General features: G+C 38.1%; 1 protein-coding gene across 6 annotated transcripts in view; it reads left to right on the top strand.

Annotated features, from left to right (window-relative positions):
- Positions 1-8,782, top strand: part of TMEM131L (transmembrane 131 like) — an 82,640-nt gene extending 73,858 nt beyond the window's left edge. For 4 of the 6 annotated variants that reach the window (XM_062573848.1, XM_062573845.1, XM_062573843.1 and 1 more), the window contains 7 exons: positions 244-429; positions 1,772-1,850; positions 2,751-2,836; positions 4,248-4,368; positions 5,842-5,930; positions 6,763-6,905; positions 8,366-8,782. In XM_062573848.1, coding sequence (XP_062429832.1) covers positions 244-429; positions 1,772-1,850; positions 2,751-2,836; positions 4,248-4,368; positions 5,842-5,930; positions 6,763-6,905; positions 8,366-8,644 — 983 coding nt within the window. In that variant the 3' untranslated portion in view covers positions 8,645-8,782. The remainder of the gene's footprint in view (positions 1-243; positions 430-1,771; positions 1,851-2,750; positions 2,837-4,247; positions 4,369-5,841; positions 5,931-6,762; positions 6,906-8,365) is intronic. The other 2 variants (XM_062573847.1, XM_062573846.1) reach the window with 1 other exon arrangement.
- Positions 8,783-12,360: the final 3,578 nt, after the last annotated feature.

Below are 12,360 nucleotides of genomic sequence, written 5' to 3'. Positions count from 1 at the left end.
CTGCATGCTGTTACCTGTAACCACGTTGTACCCTAACTTGAATTCATTGTATTGGGCACGAGCCCCTCGTGGTAGGGGCTGGCATGGGTATCTTGGTGAGGCTATCAATAAATGTTGTTTTCTGTCCTATTATCAGGAAATTTAGGAAACACATGTAAATTCATGCTTCATAGGACTTTCCATTGAAATTGCGGTTGAAAGACTTCCTTAATTATTTTGGGTTTCTTTTTCCAACTTCTGTAGAAAGTTTTTATCAACGATCCAAAAAGAAGTGTTTGGAGAAGTTTTGCTCCGATTCAAGCTCAGACTGTGGAAGTTCGTCGGGAAGCGTTCGTGCCAGTCGTGGGAGCTGGGGGAGCTGGAGTAGTACCAGCAGTTCTGATGGCGATAAAAAGCCCATGATTACTGCCAGGCATTTTCTTCCATCCAGTAAGTTCAGCAAACATCACCATTGCACTGCAGCAGGCAGAGTTTTGACCTGCCTTTGGGATAGTAAAAGGATATGGGATTTTTAGTGGCAAGGAATGTGTAACCTGCCTTGCAAGAGTGGCGGGGGGATACCTCAGAGATAAGAGGAGAGATTAAAAGAACTGTAAGTACTTGAAGCATTTTGTGGCAAGGAAAATGAGCTGTCAGGCTACAGGGAAGCTGTGAGACTCTGCACTGAGGTGGCTGCCTACAATTTTTATGGAAAGGTGGAGGAACTAATAGTTACTAGTCAAAGCAATTTCTGCCTTTGAATTAATGTCACATCACATGATTCTCATAAAAATACAACCTTTTTGTTATTTAAGGAAGTGCACAAATGAAGAATGTGTGAAAGCAGTTCAAAAATACTGGGGAACACTCAGGTGGGATAGTTGTATTTGAGGTGTAAGCAGTCAGAATCGCTAAACCACTTGATTAGTTATGAAAAGTGACAACTGTGGTTCAATAGTGTTTCTTTCTGAAAGCCTGAATATGCTGAAAATAGTTAAAAGCCTAAAACCCTACCACCGTCAGATTCTGTGCAAATTGATATAGCACTAGAAGTAAATTTAGAGGAAGTGCTGGAGTGAAACAGGAAAAAGCATCTTTGAGTACCTGAAAGAAACTGTTTTGAATAATCTAAAAACGTGTGTGTGTGTGTGTCTATAAATATGTATATATGTATACACATACATATATGTGCAGAAATGTATGTAGGGGGAATATATATTTAGACACACAAAAGGTACAGAGCCCTACAATTTTATTTTTCCAGAAGATACTGTGATGTATCTGAACCTGTAATCCAATGGGTTATGAATTGTGGGCAGATGAATTTCCTTTTTACTATCAAATTCATTATGAATTTGAAATTACTTTTTTTTTCCTTTAGAGGCATTACAATTTGAACAAATAGAAATCTCCATTAAGACTCTAATAATATTTATAAAATACACTTAAGACCATGTGGAAATAGATTTTTGTAAATCTGAGCCTACATGTTCTTTTAGTTAGAATAGTGATTCTAAAAGCTGGTGTAATTTTACAAGCTCTGCCTTCCCCTTCAACTAATGATAAACAAAAGACTATATAGAGAAGGAGCTGTACAGGAAAACTATGTAATTGTAGTTAGTAAGCCAATCCATTAACATGAGTGGTGCATGTTAGAATTAATGAAGCTGTTGATACCCTGGTCTGAGAGAGAACTTGATTTATATCAGTTACGAATCTATTTGTGTGTATATGTATTCTGTGCATACTTTTTTTTAGGATCTTTGATTTTCACAGTCATTCTTTTCTTTAGGAGAGAATATTTCACAAAATGATTTTCCATCTGAAACTCCTATCACTTTAAATCTGTCTCATAACATCTGCAATACCAGGTAAAAAAAATTGAATCTATACCTGTGGAGTTTCTTTAATGTCTTGTCTCATTTTGATAAATTATGCCTATTCATTGTCCTGTCTCTTTTTTGGGGGGTCATCTAATCTTACTTTCCTAATTTGAAAAAGAAAAATCTTTCTTAATGTGTAAAAAGATCTATACAAGTGAGACAGAAAACAGATTGCGCTTGGGAAAGACGGTACATGCTACCAAATGTAAAATAAAATTGGAAAAAAAGGAAATTATTTTTTTCTTCGATTTCTGCTTAATCTAGCAACTTACAGCATTTCCTTATCACTTAGGGTATATTAATGCAATAATTATTTTTTTTAAAAAAAGTGAGACTTTCAAGTTGATGTTATTCTTTTAATGAGAATAATGTTCTCTTAGGTTATATAGCATGAAAATTGGTTTCCCTCTCCTCATGTTCTTTTCTACCTCTTTCCTGTAATAGAATTAGCATGTAAAGTTTTTATTATTGTGAATCCTCTTTTCACCTCTCATTCATGACTGTCTAAGTTTTCACTGGCAGAAATAATTTAATCCTCTTCCTCTGGGATTCTGGTACTTGAAAATGTTCCCTTTCCACTTTCATTGACTAGTTTCTTCGGTGGGATTAGATGAATATGGAATCAATGTCCATGCCTGTTTCTTTGTGCACATAGAAGTAAACTCAGCTTGTTTGAAAGTTAGGGGAAGCACTGAAACTTTTAAGAAATCATAGCCCTCTTAATGCAGTAGACTTCCTTTCCAGTTTCAGAGAATAGCAACTGTGATATCCTTTTTTTTTTCTTTTTTTTCTTTCTTTCTTTTTTTTTTTTTTAACATTTCTTCTGAAATAATTTGGTTTTCAAAACATTAGAGAGCCTACATTTAAGGAAATATTCTTTTCATTTAGCAGAGACATGAACACCATCCCTCAATATCCAGAAACCTTATGTCCTAATTTCACTGACATGGCAGTGGATCCTGACAAAAATAAAGGTCAGTTATTTTATTAACAACTTAAGCTGGTTTTGTACACTATTTGTCAAGCAGTTTCTGTGATGATGCTAATAATGCTTACATACACAGACTTCAGAGATGCATGTCATTAGAATTCAACTTACTTATTTCTAAACAAGTTAAGACCAAAGGTGGCAAGCAAAGTCTTATAACCTTGACATTTTTTTTTTGCATCTTTTCTGTGTGAAGACAATGCTTAGCTTTCAGCTCATGCATAAGGTATTCCTTGTGTGGGGTTTTGTTTGTTTGTTTGTTTTAATCTTGCTTTGCACAGGTTTTGTCTGAAGTGATGTTGTTTGGGATATGAGGAGCACTGATTCCTGTGTTGAAATGAAGCTCCGCATCAACACAGATAGGACCATTTTTCTCTAAATTTCCACAGCTGGAGCTTGCTCTCCTTGAAAGGAATAATGAATGAGAGTGGGTTTGGACTTTTAAATCTCAGAGTTTTCATTGTTTGTATTTCAAAGGGAAATAAAAGTATTAATAATATTGTTCAGTGAGGTTCATAAAAGCAAAAGGCTATATGATGAGATAAAGTTTGAAAGCCAGTTAAAACACGCAGCTCTTCGAGCAGCAGAACTCTCTGATCTGCCTGTGGCTGAGCCTCTTGCTGTAGGACTAACGTGTGTCTAGAGAGTTGCAAACGCTGATTAAAGCTTTTCCTGTGGTAGCAATATTCATAATATCTGTGGTATGAAATAATGAAATTGAGCCTGCTTTGCAACCATTCTATTGTGAAGACCAATCATTTGGATCTTTTCCTTTACCCAGCTGCCTGCTTTCACAGAGTTGATAGGAACTAAATATCTTTGGGCAGTCGGGATAAAGCCTGTAGAGAACACCACACTGAATATCTGCTCTATAGGTTAAATACAAACATAACGAGTTCACGTATGGTTTGCACGTGAACACCTCTATCAACACTGCTCATCTAGTAAAAACTTGACCCTGTTCCTGCATTCATTTATCCTGCAGAGTTGGTTTATGACTGAAGGGTGAGGGTAAGGGGGAGCTGCTGGGCTCATGCCTGTGTAGTCTGTCCTGCCATGAGGACCAGCACTTGGTGGTGCTTGTGACTGATGGCTTAAGAATTCTCTGTAGGAATTTTTTAGCCTGTTGGGTTTTTCCCTGAATTTCAGAATCAGCTTCAAAACTTTTTAAATATTTTTTTAATAAATAAATTTTTTTAGATTTGTTTAAAATTGACAGTTATCAAACATAGGTTGTTCAGTATCTCTCTCTCTCTCTCTCTCTCTCTCTTTTTTTTTTTTTTAATCTAGCATACAGTCTTTATTATGGATCTGAGAATCAAATGTCATTGTGATAGTAAGAGGTTATAAGTGCTGCCTTCTGTTCTTCTGCATTTCATTCCCCTTTACCTTTCTAGGTCTTTACCCAGCAGGAGACTTGTGGCCTGCTCAACCAGTCTGCCTGACAAACAGTTTAAACTACAACCTTGAGAATAACATACCGTGCATGATCCAAGAAACCCCCTCTGTCCACAACAGGCAAGTTATGTTTTATGTAGATAGTAATATCACTTTATTTGGATTTCTGTGACACAGAGGATTGTGCTGAGCTTCTCTTGCAATATTCCTAGGGCAGATGACAGTTAAAATCCTTGCGTTGGCTTCAAGCTTTGTTCTAGTAAAACTGTTGCTATATAGTTGTTTATGTTCTTGTATTACTGATCATTAATAATTTTGCTAGTACAAATTCACTGATGCACTTACAGCTATTCTAGAATTTCAGATTTAATTAAATATTTTTTTTGGAAAGCTTTTACTTTTTCCATTTCTTTTGTATGGCAGAAGGCCTAGCTTTTTTATTTTTTTTATGCTTTTGCTAAACACGTGGCTTCTGTGTATCACGAGGTGTGTTCTGCAGTATGTACTCATGTTAAATGATGTAAGCAGATACTATTATATAATGACAAATAGCCCAGTTTGAAGATGGTATAAAAATAAAAGTTAGTCTAAATATTTCATGTGCTGTCTGGATTTGAGTTGATCTTCCTGCAATAATGACTTGAGTAACTTTTGCACCTCAGGCTTTCCACACTGTAAATTTTACTAATGAAAGATGTACCATAAACTAGGGAGAAGAAACACTCAGCCACCACAGAGCAGTGAAGTACTGTCAGTTCTTCAAGCCATATCCTGTCACCCAAAATGATAGAGTGAAAACACTGAAATCCCCAAGTGATGATCTTCTTGTCCTAAGCAGCCTGCTAATCTCATTCTAAACCTTTTGTGTCAACAATCTGCAGCCCTAATGATTTAGAATAATCATCTGTGGCCATTAATTAATTAATGGCCATGAAGTCAGATCAAATAAATGGTGATTTGTGGCAGATTCCATACTGTGCTACTTTGCTTTCACAGGCCCATCTCATAACTAGACTATTTGGACTTTATAAACAAAAATATGTGTAGTTATTTGTTCATGTATAGTAGTGATAACTTAAGATAACTCCTTGCCTGAGTAGTAAAACCAAGTTACTAGTGTGCAGTTTAGAAAGCATATTGTTTAACAGGACTGATGCTTGTCATGGCGAAAGTAGAAATGCCTATTTTAATTATCATTCATAGAAATGCTTGAGAATGCACTAAGTTTTCTTGTATTTCAAATCACGTTATTTCACTTCATGTCTACTCTTTACATAGGAAAGAAATACAATTATTTTCTTTTTTGTTTACAGAGAAGAATGTTGAGCTGTTAGGCAGGATTGTGATAATTGTAGTTACAAATCGTTCATTCTCTGAAAGGTAAAAGCTCAAAAAGTGAAAGAATCATTATGAATGTGTGACGGCACAGAATAGGTAGGGCAGAATTTGCATGGCAAGTGGAATGTGAAAAGTGTAATCATGAGTTATGGGTGTTTTATATCCAACAGCTTTACAGTAAATAAGTATTTCTAAATAATTTTCAGAAGTTCTGTAAATTGGTTCTGAAAGCAGATTTTCTTTACATTGAGACAGCTTCATTGATTGGAATGCAGCTTGTGACAGCCAGTTTTCCAACATGTATTGTCCATTAGAGATGAACGAATATGGTGCTTTCCCAGAAGGTAAGGGATGATACAGAGCTTCTGCATCATCACTGAGCGTGTTGTCTTCTCTGACCTTTAGTAAAAACAAAGGCTGAAATTGTCTGCTAACATCTGGGCATTCCTCACTTAAGCAAACTTCAGTTTCCAGCTGACTGGGTGCTCTGTAGTAACCAACAGTCTCTGCATGGTGGCAGATGAGAAAACTCTGCTTTTATAGAACTATTAAGCCTAAAGAGCCAGTATACAGGACTCTATCTGAGGAAGTGGGGAGAAGCACTCACGGCTGCCGTACTGCACAATTCGTTTTCTACAATTTTCTTTGTTTCCCCGCTGGCAGGCTTCGGCCTTCCAGTGCGTGAAACAGAAGGCCTCCTGTGACCAATTACCTTTCCAGGCTGGAGTTTCTTGGCTTGGGAAGCACACTGGCAGGAACCTAGGATTCCTTAGCATTACCTCAGCAATAATTAAAGGTCGAGCTGCAGTATCACAGACAGCATGGTGATCCCTTGGGGGCTTAGGGCTGAGGCATGCGGGCAGTGAAGCCTGGGTAGGCTTTGCCCTGCACGCTCTGTGGCTAATAAAGACTTCATTCTCCAGTGAAGATACTGTCTACTCTTTATCCAGTGCTCCTGATAGCAATTCATTAGTGGGTCCCTAATACAAAATGGTAGTCTTGTTAACAGGAACTGTTATCCTTTGCTGTTGTGCTAAAGCTGCCTTAAGTTACTGAAAACTTAGGTCAGTTCCAGTGTGTCTCACTCTGATAAAATTGAACATTCCTGCATAGAAAGGTTAACAGTGTTTATGTTGCAAAAGCCTTATTTTGTCTTCCTGTTTTTATCAACTGTAGAAAACATGAATTACCCCAGTGGCTACCCAGGTGCCGCAGCGGTGCAGAATACAGCCTTCATTGATCAAAACTGTCCATCTACCTGGAACGCGCCTCCCAACATGCCGCCGACCTGGGAGCCCGCCAGCTACGTCAGCTCCACAGTGAGTCCTTCCCCTGCGAGGCGCTGCCTTCACGTGCCTCCTCACAAGCCCTCCTGATACATGCCTGTCTTTCTCATACCTATTGCTTGCCTGTTCTTCGTGTGTCCTTTAAGTAGCTTGAGGTATGTATCTGATGCTGGTGTTGGTAGAGTGGCGCTTCCTTGGTTATTACTGGATTTTGCTTATAAAATTTTGAGATAGATCATTTTGCCTGAAAATTGACCAAAATCATCTTATATGTGGAAACACATTTTGGGCTTTGTTATCTACTGAGACTTTTCCCTTCCAAAACCAACCTTCCAGTTGAGGATAAAATACAAATAGTGCTGACAACAAAACCAAAAGAGATTTTACGGGAAGTTGATCTCAGAGACTTTGATAGTTGTGTGGGTTTTTTTTTGTTTTTTGTTTCCTATCAAATCTAGGTGACTTAAGATAGATTGTTCCAAGTTTCCGAATGCTGACCTTGACCTGTTGTGCTCAAGTATAGCCATGTTTATGTCAGTCCCGTAGTGCAGTGTAAGACTGACTTCAGTTCAATGTGGTTTTTTATGCTAACCACCTACTCTTCTGCTCATATTTCAAAATCTTCTATTTTATAGATTTATTTTTGTTTTTGTAGCAGGTTTATTTTGAATAAAGTGAGAAATATTTTTAACTGCAAAAGTTAAAATTCTGTTGTATTAAAAAGTGACAAAATTGGTAGGTAACTGTTTCCTAAAATAACTGTGGCTTTATTTCATATTTTATTTGAGAATGCCTGGAAACGCAGAAGGTAGAGATTGGAAAATACATTAGATAATTCAGTTCATTTCCCTGGTGAGCTTTTCCCTACAATATATTTCAGTGTTTCATTCAGTTTTAAAAGTCCCAGGACTTCCATGACCTTCTCTGAGAGACTTCCTCACAGACTAATACATCTTGCTCTCCAGGAGGTTCTTTATGAACTTTCTAAATTTTCTAGTTAAATTCCCTAGCTCCCAATTATATTCTCTTTTCTGTACTGACTATTGCTCTCTGGTCTTGGTGTAGTAGTGTTTCAGTGCTGCCACAGACTTCAGCCTTTTTTTCGTCTTTTCTTATTCATCCTTCTCTTTTCATTTTACCTCTTAAAACATGCCTTCTGTGGTGTTCTTCACATGTCTTCCATTTGTCTCCTCTTTTTCTTAATAATCTGACCAGAACTGAATATTGTATTCCTGTTACAGTAATATAGGAGCTATGTAGAGAGGAATTTGTATGGCTTCATTTAGTGAAATGCCTCTGCACATGCAAACTAGTGCTGCTTTAGTCTTTTCTATAACCATATTTCTTTGCAAACTCATGCTTAGTTTTCTACTTGTGTGCTTCCTACATTCCTCACTGCATAACTACTGCTCTCATTTAGTGCATTTCCATATTTTGTTTGGCAAATAGCCCTGTTAGCATTTTCCCATGGTGATTTTTATCTTGCCCTACAGCCCTACCTCTCAAGCACCCGAAGCTTGTCTCCAATGTCAGGACTTTTTGGTTCCATCTGGGCACCTCAGAGTGATGTTTATGAAAGCTGCTGCCCTGTCAGTGCCACGACCCAACATTCAACCCACGTTGAGAACCAGGCGGTGATGTGTAAGCAGGAATACTATCCAAGGTTTAACCCGTTCCGTGCCTACATGAACTTGGACATATGGACTACAGCAGCCAATCGGAATGCAAATTTTCCGCTTTCAAGGGACTCGGGTTACTGTGGAAATGTGTGAAAGGAATTTGGTTTAAAAATGTGAATAAAGATGCTTGCAGTTTTGATTACTAGAGTAAGCTGGTTGTTGAAATAGATTACAATGTTGGTGGATATTTTGGCACTTTTATATTGAAAATAAATTTTTTTTTTTACTGAAGTCTGAGCATTCAGTGCATTTTAAAAAGCAAAATATATTCAGGACACTGTTACTGTCACACGAAGGCTATAAATTTAAAATTCAAAATTATTTAAGAATAAGAATAATAAGTTCTTAACAGTATCTGTGAACCTATATTGCACATGCTTATTATGAAGTTTACATTCTGTGGTATAATCTAAAAGTTGGGTTTTTTAAACATCTGTGGGTACAAAATTACACCCATAAATAATTGCATCCGTACCAAGCAGTAACACTGGGACCTACCTGCTGATGCAGATCAGATATTGTGCAAGTAGTGCCACTCTTACTGTTGACATAATTATTTGTGGGTGTAAACTTCTGGCAATAAAAAATGGCTAAATTGTAATTTGTTTATCTGGCTTCAAAATTCAAACTGTCGCTTGGCAATAGTATGCTTGTGCAGCGTGGGTAAGTAGGCATTTATTTCAGGAACATTTCTTTGGAGGAGTAACTCCTCATATTTTGTGCTTATATTTTTAGCCTTCATGTTGCAATAGTGTTGTCAGTGCATTTAATTGCCTTTGTTTAAAATGCCAGCACTTGAATTGGAACAAACATTTCTTTGAGAGCTGAGTTCACACTGCTTTCCAAAACAGAACAGCATTGTGTTAGTTCATATTATGAGACTGAATCTTTGTAGTGAGAAAGTCAGCCAAGAAAGTGCTGCAACCCAGTTCAACAGTTCAGTTCCTCTAGAGCCTTTTGTTCTGGCATTACAGAGTATATTTGGGGCTCTTTGCTCCTCAGGTGTCAAAAAAAAAGAGGAGAATATTCCTTTGATTCTGATAAATCTAGAAGTGGGCTTGTTTGGTCTGGAGAAAGAGGCTAGAGAGGCATTTAATAGCAGCTTTACTTGAAGAGAGTTACAAAGATGACAAATCCAAACTGTTTGTGATAGCTGCAAATGATAACAACTAGCAGCAGTCACCAATTGTGGCCTGGAAGTTCACATTGAATTTTAGGAAAAAAGCTGCACTTGGAGGGTGGTGCAGCACCAGGACAGGTTGCCCTGAGAGCTGTCAGACCGCCCTCTTTGGAGATATTCACGACTCAGCTGAACAAAGTCATGGTGACTTGCTCTAGTGTTGGTGATGGCCCTGCTCCTTGGAGGAGCTTGGACTAGAGACCACCAGGATCCAGTTGCCATTTTGAGGCTGCTGTGAACATAAGCAAGTTCATAAAGTTTTGCTACTTCAGTCGTTTTCCTCTTGCCCTTTGAACTCAGACTGATCAGAGGACAGGAATTTTGTTTGACAACAAAATGTTGACGCTTTCACATTTGTTTTTGTTCCAAGGCAGAGAAGAAAAAGCATTCGAAAATAGCTGATAGTCTGCTTGCAAGACTGCTCAGCAAGGTGAGAGCCCAGGTTTAATTCTTGCTGATCAAATTGCCAACCTGTAAAACCAGTTTTGTCTGACTTGCTGGTTTCAGTCAGAAATACCAACTTAGGTCTTGAGGTGTTTTGCCAGAAACAGCATGTTTCCACAAAAAAGTTTGTTTCAATAAATCAACAGTTCCTGAAAAAAAAGTTTTTGTTGAAAAATATCCTGCCAGCTATGCTTTCGTGTGTATTTGAATTCGCTCAGAAGGAGATAGTGACTGGGCGGGATATACAACAGCTTCTGCATTTAACTGCTTTAAGTGCTCATGTGGAAGGTCTTTCTAAGCCTTCCTGTGTTTTCAATGTCAGAAAAATCAGATCGTCACTGAATGCTTTGGTGTTTTAAAGGCTTTATCAGGAACTAGCATTTAGAGTCTCTGGCTGCTTTCCATGATGTGTCTTGTTGGACAGAATTCTGTTTGACTGTGGAGTTTAATAGTAATTGCTTGTGATGCTGAAGCAAAGTTCACGTGTTTATATGAACTTGGATGTTCCTGAAATCAGTATTTAAGCCATGAGCAGTAGTCATAACCACTAACATGCTTTCTGTGCACTATTACCTATGGCAGGAGACTTCAGGAGGAATAGAGTGGGAGTGCATACACAATAAATATGGAAAAAAACAAGTGATCATTTACTTTGAAATGCCATGAAGTTCTTTATTCCCTGGGTAAAGTTTTGTTTTATAGTATGTTAATTGAATTTTGGTCATGTAAAGACAGGAGAGAACGCAGCATGTGTAAAACCGCACTCAGCGTACCCGACTCGTTTTGATCAGTCCGTGATTTTAATGAGATGTGTTTTTTCTGTGCACTGAAGTGAAGCCATTTCTCAAGTGCTAATATAAGGAGATGTTGCTGTTATATCTGCAACAAACTACATCAGAGTCGCCCGGGGTTCGGATCAGCACCATGTCCTTGCTCTCACTACTGTGTTATGTCCCAGACTGAGTAAGTCACTTGGGAATAACAAAGAAAAAAAAAAAAAAAAAAACTTCACATAACAAATCCAGCCAAAACAGGAGAGTTGAGGGAGAGCAACAGAAGTTAGAAATCTTTGGAAAATAATACTTCTATTAAAAAAAAAAAAAAAAAAAAAAGGATCTGAGTTGTGAAAGTGCCAGCAACAGATAAGCGCACTGAGCTGCAAGTAAGTTGGAAAACACAAGAGCATTGCTAAGAAAGGAAACGATCGTTCTCTTTAATCAAAACAGAACAGATCAAGAGGTAACTCGTCTGGGAGCTGCATAGTATTAGGCAAAATATTTTGTATAACTTTTCATAACAATAACTAAGGAATGTAAGAAGCTCGTTTAAAGTTACCAGGAATAATAGCTGCCATCAGGAGACAACTAAGGCTTAATTAACAACTGCTGAATGTAAGTGGATTTGGGCTCAATCAGAAATCATTCCTCTTACAGTAAAGGGGAAGATGAATTCTACTAGAGACAGCTGGAGAGCTGTTTAAATTAATGGCTATAAGGACATCTTGTTGTCTTGAGCAAAATAGTTTCTAATTTCTTGTCTTGTGCCAGGAAATACTTTTTGTAGGATTGGGAGCCTCACAGTTCTTTCTGAAACTGTTCTTATTTTTGCTGAGAATCTTCAGCAAAACAAACAAACCAAAGAAGTACTTACGATTGCAAAGAAAAAGAAAAAATGCCAGTATAAAAGAACAGCTTTGTCGTTGGTAGTAGGACTGGTTATGGAGCGGGAAAAAGAAAAATTGGGCAGTTCCAAGCTTTCGGTATAATTTCTGTCTGCATGGGAAAGCTACAAAAACTTTTAAGACCTTTCAGCATTTTCACAAGAACAGACTTGCAGAAGTGACAGCTGCCCCTGCCGCCCTCCTGGGAACAGGATATGGGCACTGGGTATGAGAGGTACTAATTAATGCTAAGCTCTTGCTGTGCATGATTTGCATAGGGTGCGCTGACCAAGTCTGCCTGCTCTGATGAGAATTTCTATCCCGGACACCGGAAGTATTTCTGACAAGGTTTTGCTAAGGTTTATAGGTACTTTGAGAGAGAACTTTTTGACAGAACCTGCATCTATCGAAGGGGTAGCCAGCTTTCCTGACCTTGCCAGGCTACAGCAAACCCTTCCTGTGGCAGAGACGTGCAAGACCCATACAGTGTAATTTGGAGAGCTAAGGGAGGAGGAGCAGCCAGCG

The sequence above is a fragment of the Rhea pennata genome, chromosome 4, assembly GCF_028389875.1.
Source record: "Rhea pennata isolate bPtePen1 chromosome 4, bPtePen1.pri, whole genome shotgun sequence".
In the NCBI taxonomy this organism is placed as follows: Eukaryota; Metazoa; Chordata; class Aves; order Rheiformes; family Rheidae; genus Rhea; species Rhea pennata.
Note: the sequence above shows the minus strand (reverse complement) of the source record. Positions and strands in the feature narration are given on the sequence as shown.